Source organism: Larus michahellis, chromosome 4 (assembly GCF_964199755.1).
Source record: "Larus michahellis chromosome 4, bLarMic1.1, whole genome shotgun sequence".
In the NCBI taxonomy this organism is placed as follows: domain Eukaryota; kingdom Metazoa; phylum Chordata; class Aves; order Charadriiformes; family Laridae; genus Larus; species Larus michahellis.
In genome coordinates this window covers 65,911,598-65,934,861 of record NC_133899.1, presented here as the reverse complement: position 1 = coordinate 65,934,861, position 23,264 = coordinate 65,911,598, and the positions used below count along the sequence as shown (strand labels likewise).

The window sequence follows — 23,264 nt, the reverse complement described above, 5'->3', positions numbered from 1 at the left end:
TCCGGACCTCAACTGGGTGTTACGCTTTGAGAAACCCACAACAATTTCTTGTCATTTAGACAATTATTTTATCACCCGATGACCTCTCCCCATCCGGGAAGGGGAATCGGGGCAAAACAAGGAAACCCGAGGGTTCAAATATAAATAGATTTAGTAGGACAAGACTAAATAATTAACATTAATAATACTAAAGAACCAATATTGATCCCGATACCAATATAAAATACAGGAGGATTATTCTCAGCCCATTCCATCAGCAGGAAGCTGTGCACTCCCAGCAGGGGACAGCAAACGCCGGACACTGCCAGCGCTGCGGCTTTGGGGGGGAAGAGAAGGGCTCGGGGGTTTGGGGCAAGTTCTCTGGACTGCCGCCATCAAGGGAGAGAGAGCACTGTGCAGCAAACTTTCTAATTTGTATTGAATGCAACGTTCATGGTATGAAATAATGCTGTTGGCCAGCCCGGGGTCAAGTGCCCGGGTCTCGCTCCTCCTCATCCCTGCACCTGGCGAGCTCGAAAACACCGAGACCTTGAATCCCACACCATGGCTGACTATAAAGTTTTTTCACAAATTCAGACACTGGAGTCTTCTAAAAGTGCAGTTTTCCCAAGCATTGGAGGATAAATTAGTCCCATGTCGTTCAAACCATGACGCTGGGGCCGATGTCTTGTCTGCCGTATGTGGCCCCGGCCCCTCTGCAGGCAGCGGGTGCCCGAAGCAGCCCCGACCCCGCAGCGAAGGCTGCCACGGCGAGGGCCCTCCTCAGCGCGACAGCGGCCACCTGCCCCCGGAGCCGCAGGGCTTCACCCTGCCTGCCCGACACCGTCCCCCGACTCCGCCGGGCCCGCCAGCCCCGCCGCCGGCCTGGGCCCCGCCGGGGCTGTCACAGCCCCCCTCGCCCGCAGCGCGGCGCCCGGCCCCTCCTTCCCTCGGAAACAAACCACATCAGGAAAGTATTTGGGGTATTTTTAGCCGCTTTTAATGCGATTTCGCAGCTGGAAACGGGAGGGGCCTCCCCGCGCCGGGCGGACCACCGCGAAGGGCCCGGCCGCCGCCGCCCCGCGCCCGCCGCTGCCCGGGCGGCGCCAGCAGGGGGCGCCCAAGCGCCGCCGCCGCGGCGGTGCGGCGGCCACGTCGGAGGGCGCGCGGGGCCGCCCCGCCGCCGAGGGGCCCGGCCCCGGGGCGCGAAGGGGGCTCGGCGCCGGCGGCCGTGCGGGGGGCGGCGGCGGGGCCAGGCGGGGGAAGGGGGGACGGGGTGGGGGCGGCGGCGGTGGCTGCGCGGCTGCTGAAGCCATTAGCGCGGTGCTGCGGGCGAAGGCCGGGCTTGCAGCTCCCTCCCCCGCCGGAGCCCCGTCCCGGGGACGTCATGGGAGGGAGGTATAAAATTTCAGCGGCGGGGCCGGGGCAGAGGCAGTGTGCGCGGGAGGGGCGGAGCGGCGCGGTGCGGTGCGGTGCGCGGCCGGGGCACGGCGGCCAGCGGAGACCGCGGGCGGCGCCGCTCCCGGCCGTGCGGGAAGCGCCGCGGTGCCGCGGAGCCGGGGTTGGGGCAGCGGGCGATGTAGGGCGCGGGGCCCGGCGGGGGCATGAATGGTGCAGCGAGAGGGGCGGGCGCCGCGCTCCCCCCGCGGCGGCGGGGCGGCGCGGGCCGCTGACACGTGCGGCGGCGGCGCGGCGCGGCGGGGCGCCCCCGGCTCCGCGGGACGCGGGGCGGCGCATGGGGAAGGAGCCCGGCGCGGCGAGGCACGGCGCCTGCCGCTTCTCCTTGCGGAGCGCTGCCAGCTCTTCCTGGAAGTCCTGAGTCGCGCACGGCGCAGTGAGTTCATGCACCTCCTCGCCAAGCCTCAGCCTGCGGGATCTGGGGAGGCTGCCGCCAGCACACCGCCCGGTCCCCCGCGCCCGCTCGCCGACTCCCGGAGGTCTCTCCCGGGGGCCTCCGCCGCCCCCTCGCACATGAAGATGTACGTGCAAAGGGCTCTGGTGCTGCTCTCCCTGCTGAGCTTCGCCACCGTGAGCCTCTCGCTGTCGTCCTGCACCACCTTGGACCTGGACCACATCAAGAAAAAGAGGGTGGAAGCCATCCGGGGGCAGATCCTGAGCAAGCTGCGGCTCACCAGCCCCCCGGAGACCGTGGGGCCGGCCCATGTGCCCTACCAGATCCTGGCCCTCTATAACAGCACCCGGGAGCTGCTGGAGGAGATGGAGGAGGAGAAGGAGGAGAGCTGCTCTCAGGACAACACCGAGTCCGAATACTATGCCAAAGAGATCCATAAATTTGACATGATCCAGGGCCTCCCCGAGCACAGTAAGTGCTGGGCTCCCCCCCGCCCGGCGGTGGCGCGCCCGCGGGGCAGGCTGCCCGGGACCCCGGGCGCGGAGGAGGGCTGGCCGGGGCCGAGGGGCGCCGGGCCCCCGCGGGAGGGGCCGCTTTCCCGGCGGGGCGGGGAGCGCGGAGGCGGGAGGGGGCTGCCGCCAAGATTTGGGGGGGCGCGTCTCCGCCTGCCTGCGCGCTCGGGTGCGGGGGCGAGTGGGGGCGGGGGGCGCACGCCGCTGTCCCGGGGCCGGGGTGAGCGCGGGGCGGCCAGCGCTCGGAGCACCGACAGGACGGCGCGGGGCTCGGCGGGCAGCGGCTCCGCCGCAGGTGGAGGAGGAGGTGGGCGCTGGCGGCGGTGGGTTGCGGGGTCCGGGAGCAGCGAGCCAAGCCCGTGTCTGGGGCTGGGGGAAGGCGGGGAGGGGAGGAGAGAGGGGCAGAGGGGAGGTGGGGACGCAGCAGGAGAGGAGGCACCTGGTCTGGGGGCGAGTGCTCCGCACTGGGCCAGGAGAAGGCGCAGGTCTGGCGTCCGGGTGACGAGCAGGTAGACGAACTCCTCCCTGCTGGAGCTCCAGCGGCTGCCGCAGCGATACAGGCAACCTGTTTGGTGTGTGCAGCACCCGCAGCGGTTGTAGAGAAGGTGGAGAGGCGCTTGATGAAGAGACTGCTGCCGGGAGGACACTGTCGAGGGCGTTACTCGGATAGCCTGAGGGTTCGGAGAGCGAGCAGAAGATAACAGGGATGCTGAGCAGGTGCAAAGCAGACCGTGGTGCGAAGGGGACCCCCGGGGGAACATACACGTTGAGGAGACGTGGCAGATGTTGAGCAGGTGTGGAGCAGATGATGAGCAGGCCCAGATGCAGACACTAAACAGATTCAGGTGCAGAAGCTGAGCAGATGCAGATGCAAAGACAGAGACTGAGCAGACATGAAGCCCAAGCAGACTGCAGATGCTGAGCACATGTAGGCACAAGCAATCCTTTTGGTCTGTGCTTGGGACTCCTTAGGATTGGAAGATGTTGGTGGGCATGCAGTCATACCACCATCCAGGGTGTCCTCCTGTGAAGCAGTGCCATGCTGGGGACACAGTTTGAATGCCTGGGGAGGAGCTGTGACTTGGTGCAGGCAGCCGCAGAATGCAGTTACTCTGCCAGGTTCATGTTAATCTTGACATGAGATGAGCCGGAATAAGAGCTACAATGTGGTAATGCAAAAAATTTCACTTAAGCTCTAGCAGACTGCACTCCATCTGGTTATACGATTAGCTCTTAGCTCAGGAGACACCAAGACTCAAGGAACAGAAAGTGCACAGGGTATTAGCAGCTTACCCGTATTTCAGCATTCTTGACCTACTGAAGTGTCATTTGTGAATTCTAAAAATATATGGGGAAACCAAGTGTCTGTGCACAATAGTACTGCCACACTGTGAACCAGTGTGTTTTGGGGAAGGAAACTGGGAAAGCACAACAGCAGGAAATGAAGTCAGAGCAGTGGATTTGGATAAAGTAGAGGGGAAAGAGTAATGAAGACATGTGGTGCACGAGAAGGAGCAGTGAGGACTGACTGTGCGTTGGGGAAAATTCCTATGGAAATGAATGAACCTGTCCCATCTCCTCATAGGACACTGGGTCAAGGTGCTGAGCAGTGGGTTCAAAAGACCAAGTAGTGCTGAGATTGAATTCCTGGGAGTGGGCAGTTGTAGATGCCACCACCCAGAGAAAGAGGGAACTTTGGAATTGGGTCACAGTGGGAGAGACTAGCTCCAGACAGGCCATGGTGTCAAGAGACGTGCTCCTTTTGAAACCTGTGGAGTTTCATCGCTTACACCGTGGCTGGATTTGGCCCTGTGTCTTCAGAAGTGGCTGATGTTCAACTTTCCCATGACTCTGTCACTCTGCCAGGTGGTGATCTCAGAGCATGCTCTGAGCCAAAGCCAGTCTCCTCTGGGAGGGAAGGGGAGGACTGCTCCATTGAGGGAACCACGAGGACAATACAGACGAGTCTGAAATGCGTGTGCACACAAACTGTTCTAGCTCCAAACTATTACTTAAGTGGCTCATAGGCTCAGAGAACTCATCCTTCTGAAAGACTTAAGACCCAAAAGTGAGGAGAGCTGAGGAGCAAAAATAGCAGCGGGGAGAGCCCCCTCCTAGGAAGGAAGGATATTCAGGACCAGGTTCCCCATCCCTACTCTGAGCTGTTTGGTGACTCAAATGGTCTTTCTGCTGTGCTTCTCAGGCACATCGCCTGAATTATAAGGGACTTTCTTTCAGAGAATAACTTGCTCTTGACCAGCCATTCACTTCAGGGATCTCCTAAAACTCATGGGGGTTCAGACTTGGTTAGATTCAAGCTCAGGGAGCATCTCCAACAGTCCTGCAATGGCTTTGCTTATCTTCCTGAGGAAAAACAGATGACCTTTTCCAAGCCAGCTTGAGAGACAAGGCAATTAAAGCCATGGGTCACTGGGGCCAAGCATCTCTTCCCTCCAAATCTGCTACCTGCAGAGTTCCAGAAGGATTTTTTTTTTTCTCTAAAGTTTTGCAGCTTTGGCATGAAACACCTTGACATACCAATGGTGTAACATGGAGTGAGGCAGTACCTGCTGACAGACAGCCTGCCCTTCTTTGACATCAAACTCTTAACTGCAGCCATCAGCCTTCCTGGGGCTTGCCAGAAACAGCAGCTGTGTAGGATCGTCAGCATATGGAGAACCTGCACCGTGCTGAGAGCAGTGGTAGGAAGAGGGAAGCTCCCAAAAGAACCTGCTCCCTGTATCACACTGTCCATGCTAAGAGGCTACTGGTTTCATTGTTTGTGCAGTCAACAGCTCTGGGCTGTCTGCTGCTCCACAGTAATAGCAGGGTCTGATCGTGAGGATACATCCTGTCGTGTCAGACATAGCCTGGCACGGGTGCACAGGGTGTCACAGATTCCCTGTCTCCAGGCTTGGTTACAGCCACTGAGTGTTGTGGACTGGAAGATCTTGCAGGGATATTGCCTTCAGGCTTTGTTCTGTGCTGGTAGGTGGACACGTCCGGATTCCAGTGTGATTAACACACCTAAGCTGGGACTGGACCAAGTTTCCTGAAAAACCACCTTGCCTCCTTTGCCTGTGACCTCTTGCAAAAAGTACTTTGCCCAAAAGGAGTCAGCTTACTGGGAGTCAGTCCTGTATCTCGGACACCCTGCTATGAGAAGCAGGTTCCAACCTCACAGTGTTCAGAGTGAAACACAAAACACAGCTCCATCTCCCCTTCACAGGGAGCTTGTTCCCAGGGTATGAAGGGAACATGAAACAACTTCTTAGGGAAGGGAAGATAGCTATTACTATTTCCACTAGGAAGGTCTCCCAAGACACCAGCACCTTGCTGAAGTAGGCAGAAGGCAAAGTGCGGACACCAGGCAAAATACAGTAGATACAGTAATGTCTTACCACCATGGCTACCTAACAGCCAAAAATCTTACGGAGATGATAAACAATGAATTATTTTACCTGTAACCCGCTCTGTGCTGTAAGACCAGGTCTGCAGTCTCTAAATAGACTGGCAGATAAAACACTACTGCTGGAAACAGATACTGGGCTAGGCTGACCACTGGTCTGATCTAGAAAGGCATTTCTGATGATTACTGGGACACCCCTCGTGGACAGGCAGGCAGGTCTGAAATGAAAGGGCAGGTGTTAACAGCACTATTAATAGGGCTAGGAGTGCAAAACAGCTTAAAGGGGTATTAAAACACAGTATCTGCCTAGATCGAGGACACAGAACAGTTATCAGTGTTACGACTTCAGCCAGGAAGGTGCCTCTGGGCATTTAATGAGATCAGAGCTTGGGTTTTCTGCTGTTTTTCTGTGGCATAGAGCCTAGAACTGGTCACAGTGGTGGAGTCCCCGCAGGGGGTGTCCTTGTGTGGCTTGGTGTACTCTTTGCACTGCAGGGTTGCTGGGCTGAGCATACCAGCTCATGGTTGCAAAGAGGTCTGGTCTCCAGGGATTACCAAATGTCTGTCTCTTCAATAGCAGCCAGAGCCTTTCCTGCACAGGAAAGCTGTTCCAGTCAGTAGTACAAATGACAAAACCCCTGCCAATTAAAGCCCAATGTGAGCATCTGGTCATTAGCTTCTTGAGTAAAACTTCAGCACTGTAAGAAGGCATCCTTGTAAACTGACAGGCTCCTGCTTGCTGAATCTGAGCGCAGCATGAGAGGAAGACCTTCGTCTTCATGGAGATGACTCTGGAAGTGCACCAGTGTTGCTCAAACCAGAATTTGGCACGGGAGGTGAACCTCTGTGCTCAGGCACTGTTTCACACTATCCCGTCTTCAGAAGCTGTTTCCCTGGGGAGATAGTGGTGGTGTTGAGCAGAGAGGGGATGATTCCAGTAATCTAAAATGAAGGTTGCTTCAACTAGGGCTTCCAGCCTATTTGTCACAGGCTGGAGCTGTGGCTGAGAACAGGTGATAGTTTTTGTTTCTGTTTATTTTTTTGTTTAAAAACAATTTAAATATCAGCTGACATGACAGCCCCCGTCTTGCATTGGACAACACTCGGAGGTCATATGAGAGGCTCTGTAGGGCCGCAAACCTGCACTTGGGTGTAGAGCAGGAGCTGCTGTGTCTTGTCTGTAGGAAGCCTTAATGATGCTAGAACCTTGAGGGCTAATAGAGGTCAATAGGAGAGGAACAACAGTGACAACTAAGACTTTTCCATGGGACTAAAATGGTCCCAGTGAAGAGGCTTGTTTTCTCTTGAGGACTCTGTTTTGGACCTCATAGCTTTTACCTACTCTTTTTTGGGGCATCTGTGAAATGGATCTTCCTGTTCAAACAGCACACAACAAGGCAGAGAATTGCTGTGTTATTTCCTGCCCATGTGTCTGATCTCTGCAGGCCTCTCAGCACTAATACTCTGTCCCTGAAGAACTTTGTATCTAGTACTATTCCTTAATTCCTTCTCCGGGTCACATGTGAGAACTGATCTTAAAACACAGTTCTTTCAGTACACACTGAATAGTTATTGCCCCCCCAAAGTCCTCCACACCTCATGCTTTCTGGACACTTGGCTGGCTTTCATTTTAGGAGACAATGTAAAGGTTCATAAAACGAAGATTCAGTGGTAATGGGATCACCTCCTGTGTGGCTTCATGCCTCCAGCATGAACAGAGTCACACCATCATAGCTACTGGGAACGGCCCCCACTAGCTGCAAATGAGGTTGCCCCATCACCTTGGCTAGTGTTGTCATTTTGGATGCAGCAGACTTGGGAGCAGTAGCAATATTTGATGAACAGAGTTAGAAGAGATAATATTAAAACTACTGTGGTTGATCTCTTCTGATTCTCTGGCCTGTAGCATTGAAATAATGGTGGCAGTAGTGGGAAGATTTTGCAAAATGTTGCAGTGTAGATCAAATCTGAGTGAATTCATCCTGTATTATCTTTAGCTAGATAGCCATGCTTCACAGTGGCAAGATGTTTGAATGACAAGCCTCTGCTGGAAAGCTCTTTCTCAGACAGTATTTATTTGAGATCCCACCCCTCTGACTTATGGTTCTCAGTCTTTCCATCTTTCTTTCTCCTAGATGAGTTGGGCATTTGTCCAAAAGGTGTCACCTCCAATGTGTTCCGCTTTAATGTGTCCTCGGCAGAGAAGAACAGCACCAACTTGTTCCGGGCTGAGTTTCGAGTGCTGCGTGTCCCCAACCCGAGCTCCAAACGCAGCGAGCAGCGCATTGAGCTCTTCCAGGTGAGTATTCTTCTCGCCTTCCCCTGTGCCTGAGCCCATAATTGCTTGGCTCCTTAATGGCTGCCTCAACTGATACGTGCAGGGGCACAGAAGAGAGAAGAAATCCTATGCTGTACCCCAGGTTTCTTCCAGCATATGCAGTGATACAGTCACCTTTCTTTCCTTTTACAGTGTGGTGCTGTCCTTTCCCCACTCACGTTGGCTGGCTGCTCCGAGCACCCTGGCGTGGTGCCCCCTGCAGCTCTTTGCTGCACTGAGAAGGGAGCTGCCTCTCACCAGTGGAGGAGCCCTGACCCTTCTGTCACATCTCCATGCCTAGGTCCCTTGGCAGTTTTGTTCCTTTGACTGTCGCAATACAGTTGGTGCTAATCCAATGGGTGGAGCGCTCTTTGTCGTCAGTGACTTACTGGAAAAGTAACGCTTGCTTTCAATGTTCTCTTCAGCAGCAGCTCCTCAGGGGCACAATTCATGCCACCGTTAATTCAGGTACTTCTCTGGAGTTTGGTTTGAACCCATGGACTCCCCTGTCAGAATAAGGTTTGGTTCAGGTTTGGAAGTGGTCTTAGGCTGGACTAATTGTACAGTTTAGCATCCAGGCGGCACATTCCCACAAGCTGGTGTCTGTCCACTTTGCAGTAAGAGTGCAGCTAAAATTGCCCTGTGGCTGGTAGCTCTTCAGGACTTCCTGGAATTCAGCTTCAAAGGTCAGAGCAATTCTCCACCAGATGACACAACTGACAAGGCGGCAATGCCGGAGCTTCTCCATAGGTTCAGTGCTCTGTGGAGTGAACCTGGGGTCCTGCAGGAAGGAACGCCTTGCACAGGCTGTGGCTGTTTGTCCGGAAGCGGGAAGAAATGTCAGAGCAGAGGGAGAGGTCTCCGAACCTCATCAGCCCTGGTCTGTTTTGATAGAAGTTGAAGACCGTAGGACACATGAAAATGCCACTCCATAGACTTGCTGGGCAAGGGACCTGTGGCAAGATGCCTGCTGCTAGTTTTAGTCTGAAATCCAGACCCACATCCCACAGGTATATACAGAAACAAAACCACCCATTAGATCCATTGCTGTGTGCTTCTGCCTCTGGATATGTGCCCCAAAACAAGGATAAATTGAGACAGGCATGCTGCTTAGGACACAGAAATAAGCATTGTGTAGATTTCTGGAGTTCTGGTTGTTTGTGAAACGTGTCCTCACCTGTGCCAGGGTATTCCTGGTGTCTCACTTGCCAGGTCCAGCCTTCTGAATTAGTTTTTAGCAAGCTGTGGAAGAAGAAAGACTCGAGGCTATTCCTTCCTTATGCACAGCACCGGCTGATTCTCTCTACCACTCCTTCTGATGCAGATCCTTCGGCCGGATGAGCACATAGCAAAGCAGCGCTACCTCAGTGGCAGGAATGTGCAGACACGGGGCTCCCCTGAGTGGCTATCCTTCGATGTCACCGAGACTGTGCGTGAGTGGCTTCTGCACAGAGGTAGGGGTCTTAGCTGGGCTGGGTGTCCAGGCATCCATAGAAATGTGGATCAATGTTTTTTGCGTGAACTTGGCTCACATAGAGAACAGCTTCTTTCAGTCTGAGAACAAGCCTTCCCCCAGAGAGCTACCTCAGTGCGTGACGTTTGCTAGATTCCTAGCTCTGTCCTGGAGTCTCCACTGTGTAGCTCTGTGGGCTGAGTCAGAACGAGGATTCATCCTCTGGAGGAGAAAATTGTTTTCACTGAGATGCTGGGACTTCTTCTGGTTCTTCGATTCTAAGCCCAGGGGGGACCCCTCTGCTTGTCTAAACTATAACGTGCAATACATAGACAATGAGGATTGCTCTGGTTTAATTTTCATGTGGACTGCAGCAAATCTAGTAGGGGAAAAAAACAGAAAGAATACTGGTTTCTTTAGCTGTTTACAGCTTGGCAGGTATAAAGGTGAGGAAATACCAGAGGCTGACACACCTAGACAGATGGAGACTTTAGCACTGCAGAGAACATACCTCTGCCACCACTGGGCAGCCCAACAGATAGTTATGGGGCAGCTCCCAGCAAGAACACTGACTCCATTCACAGCTGGAGCATAGGCACCGTGACTCACAGCTGGATTGGCCTCACAGATAGAAGCTAGGTGCCACTGAAAACTGGAATGCAGGTACTGGCAAGCAGCCGCTCCCTGGAAGGGTAAGCTGTGAGCTTGTAGGCTCCTCCTTTTTCAAGCAATTTAAGTCATGTCCTGATGGCTGGAGTTCAGGGCTGGAACTGCAGTGAGCTCTGGGCAGGCAGTCTAGCTGACAAGACATCACAGAGTATACAGAGCTTAGGAAAAAAGGTGCTAGGCACCTTGTCAATGCCCGAGGGAGCCAGATGTTTTAATTCATGACACAACATAAAAAAGGAGCTTTCATAAGAGTCTTGTGTTCCCTTAGTCAGGCCCACACAGCATGACTGGTCCAGGAAGTTATTATGAAAATAGACTTGCCTCTGGAAAGTCTGTGTGACTTAGACTGCTAGCAGTTCAACAAAACAGGAGGTTGCAGCTGCTGAGAAAAAGGCTTCCAGTGAAACTACTTGTCCATATCCAACTCACTCATTTTCAGTTCTCTCCTTCAGACACTAACCAGAAACCAGATAGTAGACAGGTACTGAGGATGGCAAAACTGATTTAACACAGACACCACAAGGCAGCTTTCCAGTGGAGCTCCCTGAAATTCACAAATCCTTTTGGATGCTGAATAGCCTAAAAAACGTAGCCAGGAGCACCCTTCTCACCTGCCCAGGAAGTTCCCTTTAGCAAGAGCAAAGCTTCTGGCACAGGTGGAGCTGCAAGATTCTGCTTCCCGTTTTCCTTTCCAAGGCAGCTTCTGTTCCCCAACTCTGATAGCATCCCTGACTTTGAGACTGACCCATAGTCTAGGAGCTACCACAGTACATGTCCTCACTGAAACTTCCCTGTGCCAGGAGCTGTCCCAGCTGAGGAAGACTGTTTCTCACAGAGTCATCTTCTTTGCAGAGTCCAACCTTGGCCTGGAAATTAGCATACACTGTCCTTGCCACACTTTTCAGCCCAACGGGGACATCTTGGAGAATTTGCATGAGGTCTTGGAGATCAAGTTCAAAGGTGATAAAGAGCTGGGTTATGGGAGGCTGTTGGGGAAGGGAAAGCCTGGTGTATCTAAAGAAAAAACCTGAGGTCTTGCTTTGTGTATTTGAGCGTTTTATGTTGCATAACGTTTGGCTTAAGCATACACATCTGGGTCTGCATGTTGATTATATAGGTGTATCCACTTTGTACATAGGTTAGAAATGGAAGAAAGTAAGTGCAGGCTGGGTGGGTTTGCACGATTGTCTGCAGAAAGGAATAATTCTGTATTTTCATGTCTCTCTGGGAAGTTCAGCTTGATGCCTTCTCAGATTTCCACAGAGGCTCCGCTTTCCAGTTAGGGTGACTGAAACACAAGGAAGTCAGGCATCCTGTGTGAGGTGGCCCAGAGAGTCAGTGGCTTGGCTGGCCTAAGAACTAGGAACCTCCTGGCTTGCAGCCCTTGGCTGCAGCCACTGGCCCCCACAGGCTCCATTTCTGAGGCTGTTCTGCGGAGTGCCAATGATCTGACATCTTCTTTAAACCATTCATCTTCCTGCCTGTCCTGGGAGGGAAGCCAGGAGTGAGTGGGATGGATTAATGGCCCCACCATCAGTTTGCAAATGGTAAAACAGGTGGCCCATAAGCCTCTATTTCAGGCCTGCAGCAGTCAGGTTCACCAGCAGTAAAGGGGTCCCGGTGAGGGAAGAAGTCCCAAAGTGGACATGATGCCTTAAAAACTTTCACCTGGTTCAAGGGCAGGCATGGGAGCGTTAAATGCACTGAAAAGTCTTTTTGCATCCTCCACTTCCACACTGATTTCTTTGTGGATCCTGTTTTTCTCTGAAGGCATTGATAGTGAGGATGACTATGGCCGTGGGGACTTGGGGCGTCTGAAGAAGCAGAAAGACTTGCATAATCCCCACCTCATCCTGATGATGTTACCCCCACATCGGCTGGAGAGCCCAGCGCTGGGAGGCCAGAGAAAGAAACGGGCCCTGGATACCAACTACTGTTTCCGGTAAGTGAGAATCCTGCCTGGAGTGACCACGTGCCGTGTCTGAGGTGGGCAAGCCTGGCAAGTCGCCATGCCACCCGGAAAAGCAGAGCTCTCCAAGGGGGTCGTTGGTCACCATGGTGCCACAGGGGCCACATGAGGAGCATAGCTCAGCCACATGCTCCTCGTGGTGTCCAAGAAGGGGACGCTGGCCAGCTCAGCAGAGTCACTGGGTGGTTCTGGCTGTGCCATTGGCTAGAGGGATACTTGCAAGTGGCTTCTTGGAGCACAGCCTGGGCAGGGACCGGCGATGGCCCCCTGCTAGTTCCAGGTGCCAGAGAGCAGCTGGGTGCTGCTTGTGGGCGCGTGAGGTGCTGCCTCCCTGGGCCAGTGGTGAAGGCGCCTGCTGGCAGGCACAAGCAGCACCCGGCTGCTGAGCTGCCCACCACTGCTCGCCTGTGCCGCTCCTCTGCGCTTGGCGCAGGCAGACACCACCTCCCACTGGGCACTGCTGCTACTCATCCTGCTCAGGAAGCTGCACCACACAATCACGTACAAGGGCCCTCTTTAGATTCACTGTGTTTCTATACTGTGTTTCAGGAACCTGGAGGAGAACTGCTGCGTGCGTCCTCTGTACATCGACTTCCGGCAGGACCTTGGCTGGAAATGGGTCCACGAGCCTAAGGGCTACTTCGCTAACTTTTGTTCGGGCCCTTGTCCGTACCTCCGCAGTGCAGACACCACTCACAGCACGGTATATCCAGTATATATTATCCTGTCAGGGCCTGTGGCTGTGACTCCCCCTTCCTCCTTAAGTCTGATCATACCCAGTCTCTTCAAAGCAGCAAAAGCCGTTCAGATCAATAGTTGCAAAAAAACTGTCCAAGGAAATGCAGAAAAGAGTCTAGGTGGTTCAGCAGGGAAAAGGTGCTTCCTTTGGAGTCAATACTGAGTCCATGCTTCTAGCCAAATGTTAAGGAGTAGGATGCTGCTGTCTCCTGGATAAGATGTGAAACAGCAGGATTGATGGTTTTAGGGTACTTACTTGGTAATGGCCAGGGTATTAACTGAATTGTTCACATCAAACATCAACTCTGGTAATAATCTGCCTAAATTTCTCCTGCAGTTTGCACTGGATAGAGGATTTTTCTATGCTCTGTGCCAGGCTGTTATGCAAAACTGTTGTGTCATGGCAGGCAGCTGCCGTCTGCTACCTCAGGGGCAGCTATAGCCTGAAAATGAAGGGAAATCTGTGTCCGTGGCCAGAAGTGAACATAGCCATGCAGTAAGCTCTCCTTTCTGCGCAGGCATCCTTTCCAGCTGTATAAATCCCACCTGACCTATGGCGGGGAGGAACCTACTAGGCAGTGTGGTTCATGAGTAAAAACTGGCACAAAGCAGATGTCTTTAGGTAACTTACGCATAACCACTGTTTAACATGAGTACACTAGGCAGTCTTTGGGAAGAATACCACCTGAGGCTGGTGTTTTCTTACACACTCTACAGTGGAAGAAAAGCAATAGAAAAGCACAGGCAAGGGGGAAGTACCAAGGGAAGAAGACAAACTAAGGAGCAGGCAGGCCATTGCTGAAGCAAGAAAAACCAGAGGAAAATCCTGTGCTTCTGTCCACAGAAAAGGCAGAAATCCAGACAATGCAGCAGCTCACTAGCAGCTTAGCTTCAGGTTTCGCTAAAAAAAGTTACAGGAAAAAGCAGATTGAGCCAAAGAATAGATAACTAGGTAAACATGATATTGCAGAAAAGATGCTAAGTTGCTTGACAGCTTGAGAGTCTGCACAGCAGCAAGACTCGCTGAAGCTCAAGGACTAATACCAGTGGGAACAGTCAATCTGTGGGAATGAAGGAGTGAACAGATGCTGGACAGTAAGCAGAAGACAAAGCAAGGGAATGAACAGCTTTGAAAGGGTAATGGGCATGTAGCTTTACCATCTGGTTGACCCGAGAAGCTCTCTAGTAGATAACTGGACCGAATCAGTGTGAGAGAAAGAATTTAGAATGGTTCCTTCCTAATGTTCTTTTCTTGGGCAAGAAAGGAAACCATCAAGTGTTAAGGTCAGCTGAGTGATCCAAGAAACCTTTAGAACAATATAGCTGCTGACAGCTTGCCAGCACCACCAAGGAAAAAAACACGGTAAAAAGAGGATTTCTCACCAGTCTGTTTAACCTACTGTCTCTGTTGAGTAGAGCAGCCCCAGAGCATGTGGTACCCCTGTGGTACAGCCAGGGGGACTTTCTCAGTATCCCGGAGAGTTTCCACCAGAACGACTGCAATTACATGGATCTGGATGGTAGAACAGGATGTTTTCTTAGCACCTCTCATCCCCAAACTAAAGTAGTAAAACACAATGTGCCAAACCCTGTCACTTATACCAAATAAGCACTAACAAGACCACAGTAGTGCAGGTGAGATCATGTTTTGGCCCCACAACTCAAGAAGCTGCTTCCTGTTGAGAAGTGGCCACCTCTGGCAAGAAACGTGGCAACTGTTCTGAGTGGTTACATGGCTGAAGTGTACAGTCATCTGTGGGCTGGGGCCAGTTGGGAGGAGGAATCCAGTGGGGTCCCGCAGGACGCTCTCTTGGCTCCAGTGCTATAGTGTAGTGACTTGGAGGATGGAGTGGAGGGAGAAAGCATCAGACAGTTCAAAGCTAGGAGGGAATTGTGGATACTCAAGAGGATTGGCATCCATCCAGTGCTATCTAGAGATGTTGGTTGAAATAGGCAGCACTTTTTTCTTCTGGTTTCTTTAATGGAACCCAAGACAACGTGGCTCCAGGCTAGTTACACCCAGCCTTGTTAAAAGCAAAAATTGTGACTCTATCCACCATATCAAATTAGAGATGAAAGGAGACAACTACTTGAACTCCTTCAACTCTCAGGCATCACCCACAGAGCAAGGCTACTACAATTAAAAAAAAAAAAAAAAAGTCTTAAGAGTCAGGCCAGGGCAGGTGACACCCTTTAGAAGCAGGCCATGATCAGGAAGTGACAGGGGAGTATTGCTCGCCTCAAGGAAATACCCTCTGGTAAGCACAGTCTAAACAGCTAGAGACCGGTTGGCTTTGCAGTCCCTTCCTGTCCTCAACCAACTGAAACATGTTTCTGACTTTGTCACCCCATTTGCTTTGTTTCTGCAGGTGCTGGGCTTATACAACACGCTGAACCCTGAGGCATCTGCTTCGCCCTGCTGCGTACCCCAGGACCTGGAGCCGCTCACTATCTTGTACTATGTTGGGAGGACCCCCAAAGTGGAGCAGCTCTCCAACATGGTGGTGAAATCCTGCAAGTGCAGCTGAAAGGCATCCTGGCCCGCCCAAAGCCAAGAGAGAAACTGTCAGCACCCACTCTCCTGCTCCCAGGCCAACACAAAAGGAACTGCGGGGCAGAGACTACGCATGCTGAGGGCCAAGTGCCAAACCCTGTGGCTTATGGTCTGGCAGCCCTTGGGGATCTCTTTTGGAACATTTCTTGGTCTTGTTGGCAGTGTCATGTTCCTTCTGGGAGTTACTTTGGTGACACGAAGGCCACACTATTCAAAATGGCTGGACAGTTGGTGCGGAAGAGAAGGATAGGCTGGAGGAACTGCTGTGTTTAAATGCTGGGTGGTTGAGCTGGGAAAGCGAGGGAATGAGAAAGAGCAGAAGGAATGGAAATGGGGAGATATTTTCTATTCTAGCTTTAGCTACCTTAGGACCTCAGCCCTCCCCACTGGCCTGAAGAATTAAAGGTTTCCCCTGTAGGAGGAAACCCTGAAAGTTTCTTTAGAGAAAGAAAATGCACCAAGAAGGGAAGCTGCTGAGAGAAGAAATGCTCAGAGATACACTTAGACTTTTGTTCCTCAGAGGTGTGATCCAGGAGTCCTGCAACTGAAACTCTGTGTGCGTCTGCCAAACCTGTAAGTTCAGTTGGCAGATCCTGGCTATTCATTTCTAAATGCAAACTGCAAGGCTCCCAGCCAGCCTGCTGAGGGTGGGCAAATACAAGGAAAGAGGGTGCTGAGTCCATTTTCAGAGGGACTGATGTCTCCATTCAGCTCTTTTCCCTTCCTGGAGTTTCTGAGAGATCATTTCTGGGTTGGGGCAAGAGCAATATCTCTGGGTACCTGAATATTGGGCCCATTCATTTGTGAGCTGATACACCCTGAGGACCTCCTGTCTGTTGTGGTTTGTGAGGTGCTTTGGGGTGTTCTGCATGATGACCTGAACGTGGCCCAGGCCTCACCTGCCAAGACTTAAAAAATAGTAATCTCAAAAACATTGTAAAAAATAAATATTTGAGGGGGGAGATGCTCTTTTTTTCACAAGCAAGTTGTTTGTTGGAGGGTTAGATGGTTTGCTGTTTTTAAACTGCTACTGCTGTGGCATACTCAGTCAGTCTAAAGTCCTTCCCCTTTCCAAAATGTCTCTTCAAAGGAACAAGCAGAATTTAGGTCAGCCAGAGAGCCCCAGAATGGAAATTCCTTGGTACACTCAAACCGTGCCTGGTGTATATGTGCCCTGTCCCGCCCATGTCCTTCAGACATGTACATCACCTCTGGCACCCGCTTTTGATAGATTTCATATGAAGCTCCCCTCAAATGTAAAACACTTTCAGCAATACTGTTTAAATAACCAGGGCAGTACAGTTGCCACAGCTGACAAATGTCCTATGTCCATTTGAATATATATGGTCTGCCAGTGCAGACTTGTACATGCAGGTAAATAACACACCCGTCCTCCCAGTTGACAGAGAACATTGTAGATGCTCATAAAAAGCTCACAGATGTTGCCCAGGCAAGAATACTTTTTTAAAAGAATGGTCTTTTTCAGACATTTTTACCCATTTTTATCCAAGGGTAAAAAACTCCGGTGCTTGCATGCCACGTGAGAGTCAGAGGCTGCCTCTCTGACTCCAAACCACAACTACTTAAAGTCATGTCCTAGGGATCACAGAGGTTCCTCTCTGTCCCCTGGCCCCCAGCAACTAAGTGTAAAATGACACCTAGCTGGTTAATCGCTCATGGCCAGGGCTGCCCATGGGCAACTCAGAATTCACCTCTTCCATAAGCCCTTCACAATAACGGCTGCTTCCATATACCTCACATGAGGCTGCCGTAACATGTAATCTCAAACATTTTAATAAACTATAAACAACCCTTCCTGCACCATCACCAGCATGCTAGAGGTTAGAAAGGGTGGGTCAGCAGAGGGAGCCTGCCAACCTGGCTGGTGCACACATGGTGTGACAGAGGCACTCCCCAGCACTTAGCTCTATCCCTTTCATCTCTCTGGGGCTCCTTGACCTGTCATGGGTGTGATGATGAAAGGTGCAGCTCTGACCAGTCCTGCAGCACTACTGTATTACTGTGACCTGGTGCAGCTCTCCATGCCCATGCTTCCCCCTCTCCTCCCCAAGGAGGGAGCAAATAAATACATTATGATTACACTACCATGCTGACAGGCCAGAAATTTAGTGGCTGTAATGGGGGTTGGGGGGGAAATCCAGATGCCAATTGGCGTAGGAATTCTCTCTAATCTCCTTTTAGCAGCAGTCCCTGGGGAGGTTTTGGTTTACAAGCTGCAGCCTGTTCTTTGGTCATTGCTCCTCCTGAGCCCTAGGCTGGCTCTGCTGCCCATCCAATTGAAGGGCTTCCTCGCTAGTAAAGGGGAAAAAAAAAAAACCAAAAAACAAAAAACTAAGAAGGGGGAGCTGCAAAGAGCTGAGCTAGAACACTTGCACAGCTCACAGTCCTACGTGGCACTTGGAGCACGTCAGAACCACCCACGGATTAACCCTGGCAAGCCCCTTGAAGTGGGTCTGTCTTACTAGCCCCAGTTCACTGCTGCTCCTCAGTGGCAGGGAGGGGTGGCACAAGGGCCAAGCTGTTTATCTCCTTGGAAAGGAGGCAAAATGACAATGCAGCATCAGGGGACAAGAGTCTTGGGGCATCCAGCCAGTAAGGACAAGGTAATCTCATAGATACAGTAATCCTTGAAGTCAAACAGACACATTTCAGTTCTGCTTCTCTGTCCAGCCCTCTGTTTCCCTAGCAACATTTGAGAAGTAGATTTGTGAGACAGGATCTGAATTCATTTTCTTACAATTAAAATAGCTTTTCTAAGAGTGTTTTAGCTATAATTCAGCAACAAACGAAACTATCTACATGGGGTTAATAACACATTGAATACACTCCTGGGTGCAGGCTTACCAAAACGTTTCAGGACACTTGTGTGAGAAGGCAGAAGGCAGTTCTCTATATGCTCTGTTACTAGATGGCAAATTGAGGAAAACAATGGGAAAGAAAAAGTGGGATCTTCACTGCCAACACTGAATACAGCTCCCAACAGTTCCCTTTTGTTGTCCCCAGGAACAAGCAAAAGCTGATGAAAACAATCCCAGCACACTGTCTAACAAAGATCAATGGTTAGAAAGAGTGAAAAAAACCCTATTCTGCACTGCCATAAGGCAGATCCTACACAGATGATCAAACGACCGTCTGTGCAGTCCCTGCTTCTCTGTGGCACACTCTATTCCAGCATGCAAGAGGCCTAGACCTGAACTTGAACACCTTGTTTTTCAGGCTGTAGTGCATTATAGAGCTCTGCAAGGAACACTGCTTCAGTACATACAGGAACGTACATTGGTATTTCAGCAAACAGTCTTTGCAGGCTAAATGAGTCTTTGTTCCCTGGTCTTTGGGTTGGACGGTCTCTAGCTATCTCACTGCACTTACAAAAAGCAGTAGTACATCCCCGTTACTACTGTGTGAAATGGGATATGCTGCGTTCTGTTTCATCTTTCCATAACAACAGATATCAGTATACACAGTAAACAAAGATGAACCATGTCCAAAAGTAATAAAAGATACAAAAGACAAACATACCTGTCCGCTCCTCTGACAACATCATACCTCTGTTCTGCTCTGTCCTGTGATGTCTCACATCTCTGTTGTAGCTACCAAATTTCCATTCTCAGTTCACAGATCATTTTCTTACATTTCTACACTGCTCTGAAGCTTTCCTTACCTATGACTAGTGTCCTCATTAGAGCACAAATACAGGAGGTCTCCAGGCTCAGACTACTTTGTAAAGTAGTCAGACATCCCATGACAGAAGAGGATCCATTGCAATGTCTTATAAGGCAGACGTCTTCAATATGGTCTGGGGTCCAATGCAGAGCAGGTTCAGTACCACAGGGTGAGAAGGACGCAGCTCTAGGGCCAGTTCCATTGTGCAAAAAAGATTTTTTGTCCACTACAAGTGTTTCTAGTGGCACGCAAAACATCCACTCTATAGTACTGGGTTGTCTTCTCTTAACAGGTGGTTGAAAGGCAATGAAATTAATCAAGAAAATGCAGTTTTCAATACATATGGAGCCAACAGCGTGACACCTACACGCTTGCAAAACTATACTGATTTGTCGTAGTGCAAACCAATAAATGGTTTTATGGGCTGCCTATAACCTCCACATTAATTGTGGTTTAGAGTAACAGCAGCAATTTGGATACAGTGCAAAGAGGAGAACATGCGTTCTAATTCTTCAAAAATAACATCTACTAAAGTTTTTACACTCAAAAATCACTAGAATAAATATATTGGTCAAAAGCTGTATAAAATTAATAACTAACATGCATACTATGATGTTTAGTAAGAGAACACCTGGACTTTCAGGTCTCTGCTTTACCAATATTTTCTTTTGTATACAGGGAAGTAATTTAAGCCTTGGTTCATTTTTTATGAACTCTAGAAGTGACACAGATAGAAGCAACTAAGCTCAGTGTCTTTTGTACTCTCTTGAAGAGAGGCTGCAGATGCCCTGTACAAATGCAAGATCCTTTATCACGCAACAAGTCAACATAGAAGAGACAGTTTTACTCATTGGGAAATAGATTGTCTTCAAAACGAAGTCAGACACATCAAAAAGAAATACAGCAAATGAAAATTGCTGACCAATGGTTGCCATTCTCTTACTTCTCTAAATGACAATAATGCATCTGAGATGCCACTTACGCCCATAATTTCAAAAAGAATACGGTACAGTACTTTGGATGTCACAGTGTGTTTCCAGGAAAGACTAATTTCAAAGATTACAGACCTCAGCTACTTGGCTGCTTTTAGAACATCCTTATCTAGGGCTAGGTTGCATTCGGAAGATGGCAGAGATGGTCTGAAGGCATTCAACCAAAGCAGCTGGGCCTTTTCCAGTACTGGACTATGATTTCATGGAAAACACTTAGGGGTAAGGACCTTTATATGCAGTACAGAATAGAGGTTTCTTTACAGCTGTGGTTTGTGGCACACCCCCCCCCCCATTATTGGTCTCCCACATCCTGCAGACTTAGTGAAGAGTTTTCAGGCAGAAACTCTGTCCCCTCTGGTATATGCCGGCACTGTTGAATTATACCAAGGAATACCAATCTTTCAAGTGGTATCCTCTGAAGACAAAGATTTATTTCTCCCCCTTTCAGGGGGGTTGTGGTCTTTGTGCAGGGTGATGTTCTTCATCTCTCATTCCACTTAGCTGGCTAGGCAAGATGATACCTCATTGCAGTCCACAGAGACCGATGCAAGAAATAATTACACATAGGGGTTATGCATGTTGCAGAAAGCAAAGGTGACTTCCTTTTCTGGTCTGCCAACACTCAGACGTTTCTCACTAGCTGTTTACAGATATTCATTCATCACATACAGAAATCAGCATGAGGCATTATAATAATATATCATGGCCAGTGCATGTACATCACTTGATGAAAGAAGCCAGCTGGGTCATATCAAACCAGAGATTTCCTGACATTCTTCAGAAAGGATTTCTTTTTTCTCCTGCAGTTATTATCCTCTTCAGGAAGCAGACAAAACAAAGATTTGCTGTGCAGCCAGGGGCAAATCTTACAGGATTTGTTCAATACATGTAGTGTAATGACCGGGGAATGTCTTCGTAACTATGTTCTGGTCCTTTCTTGAAACAAAAATTTATGATCTTTTGAACTGCTGAAACCCTCTTGCAGGTAGACTAGATGCTTGGGAGATCTCCACTGTTTTCACAAGAATTTGTAAGAAACTCCACTTGTCGGGGAAAGCAGTAGCAGACAGTCTGACTCACAACAAGAGTCTCTGGAAGACATCCAGCTTGCACCAGGGTGCCTTGCGTGACACAATTTGACATCTGCCCCCTCAAAGGACACTTGCTACAGAAATCCCTAACTATACTTTCAGGATCTGAAGATCTTATTTGGGTACTACCACTCTAAGTGCTCTATGTGCTAATCTGAAGAACTGAAAACAACCAACCAGAACAAACAACGAAAGAGAAACAAAATAAAGAAAATGGCAATAAAACCTCAGGGAAGTATGGTATGGCAGCAGTTACAATGTGCTGACTACGCATTTTAAATTGTCTTCCATTTTTATCAATTTCACCTGCCCTCAGCCGAGCCATAATCCAAAAGACCTAAGAAACTTGCAGAACCACAATTTGGCAGGAAGAGCCACCAATTTTTATTCTTACGTATTTTTCATGAGAAATTTTCAGTAGACATATGGAGACAGGAGTTTTGTAGGTCTGTGGATAAGAAAAAAAAATTCCTAGCTGACACCATACACAAAATGTATTCCACATTGAATTTCTGGTATTAGAAATGGTGGAGAAAATACACTTTCAGGAGGGAAGACAACCCCGATTTGAATGGGAGAAAGCATCATGCAACTGGAAGCATAAGTACTGCAACTAGTGGCACTAATGGGGTGCCTGCAGCTTCATTTGCCCTTCCAGTAAGTTCACAGCTGTCCATCTGCACACCTTGAAGAACAGCACAGACATCCTAGATGTATTAAATATATCTGAAACAGCGTGACCTTTTCAGAAGGTCATATAAATAAGGCAAAACCACTTGAAAAAACACGAGGTGAATCCTATATAGTAATTACTGGAAACAGTGGTGAAAAAATCCCTTGTCACTTTTTTCCCCCAACCTCAGAAAAAAAAAAGTTATAGTAGAACGAGGAAATTATGACAGTCAAACATTTGTACCTGGCAATAGAGGAACTTTTCAAAGATCCCTTCCTGACTTTTGACATGGTAGTACTCAAGATACGGGGATTAGATCATTAACCCCAAAACATTTTTTGAGGAGATTTTATGACTCGTAAACATAACTAGACTGAGTACAGTAACTTGTCTCCTCTTAGTCTGGGGGAAGGAGACTACACTTTATCCTTGCTACACTACAGTGAAATGAGATTTTCTAAAATACTCTTGCAGGGACACCAATTTAAACTAATGTTCTGGGATTGTCTTCTGCTGCACATCCCAGAACACTAGTAGGCAAAGGGCCAAATGCTGAAATTGCTTTTAAGCGATAACAGCACCTCTTCCACCTGCCCCAAACAAGCAATAAAAATTCTGGTAATAAAAGATACATTTTTAACAGCCCCCAAATTCTTAACAATTGCATCAAATTTGGCTTTTTAAGGCCAATTGAATTTTTTTGTCTGATAGGTCAGATAAAGAAGCCACTCCTTTTCAAAGAATATGAAATTTCTCAAGCTCATTGTGTGCGCTGTAGGCGTGGACTTGTAGAGAAGAGGCCCTGTTAAGTGTACTCTTTTCCCTAGGGAACCACCATGATTCACTGAATAGCACTGGCAAAGGCTTTACACCAGGATCTCCGCAGTGATCTGCGGAACTCTTTCCTTTAAATTGGAAACAGCAGGAAAACCTCTTTTTCAATACGGGCCGGCAAAATCCTATTTTTGGCAAGGTAATAGAGAGAGCAGACTCCTCAGGGCAGACCTGCTGTCTTGTTTGTCACCTGTAGTTCAGTGGAGTTTGTCCTCTGTGTTAAAACTGCATGGAGAGGCTGTTGCAAAAACTCAGAATCCAACAATTTTGGAGAAGATCAGCTCGTGTTTCCTAACTACTCATCTCTAAGGCAGCAAGGAAACTTAATGTCATTCTTTGGAAAAGGTTTTAAAGTGGGAAGAAAACAGTTACCAGGTACTGTAGTTCTTGAAGATGTGCTGTGGCTGTGCACATTCACCCTGAAGGTGCTCTGGACTCAAGCACTTTGGAAGACAAAGATGGTGAGAACTGAAATGTGAATGAATAAGATAACTTAAGAGCTTTGGTTAGTGGTAATTTTCTTTTCCATATTTAAGCG

General features: G+C 49.6%; 2 protein-coding genes across 2 annotated transcripts in view; one reads left to right on the top strand and one right to left on the bottom strand.

Moving 5' to 3' along the window:
- Nucleotides 1-1,460: 1,460 nt before the first annotated feature.
- On the top strand, nucleotides 1,461-16,412 carry TGFB3 (transforming growth factor beta 3). Its single transcript, XM_074585313.1, has 7 exons — nucleotides 1,461-2,302; nucleotides 7,888-8,051; nucleotides 9,394-9,523; nucleotides 11,044-11,151; nucleotides 11,962-12,133; nucleotides 12,710-12,863; nucleotides 15,268-16,412. Exons 1-7 carry the CDS (start codon nucleotides 1,588-1,590, stop codon nucleotides 15,424-15,426), a joined length of 1,602 nt encoding a protein of 533 aa, XP_074441414.1. The 5' UTR covers nucleotides 1,461-1,587; the 3' UTR covers nucleotides 15,427-16,412.
- A 6,722-nt stretch (nucleotides 16,413-23,134) lies between these two features.
- TTLL5 (tubulin tyrosine ligase like 5) overlaps nucleotides 23,135-23,264 on the bottom strand; it is a 143,592-nt gene continuing 143,462 nt past the window's right edge. The window contains exon 35 of the transcript XR_012586768.1: nucleotides 23,135-23,194. The gene's annotated coding sequence lies outside the window, so the exon portion shown is untranslated. The remainder of the gene's footprint in view (nucleotides 23,195-23,264) is intronic.

Bases quoted from the DNA above. Each gene is read 5' to 3' on its own strand.
- TGFB3 (XM_074585313.1), top strand. From the start codon at position 1,588: ATGGTGCAGCGAGAGGGGCGGGCGCCGCGCTCCCCCCGCGGCGGCGGG. The intron at 11,152-11,961 runs GTGATAAAGAGC...TTTTCTCTGAAG, and splicing joins CTTGGAGATCAAGTTCAAAG to GCATTGATAGTGAGGATGAC. The intron at 12,134-12,709 runs GTAAGTGAGAAT...ACTGTGTTTCAG, and splicing joins GATACCAACTACTGTTTCCG to GAACCTGGAGGAGAACTGCT.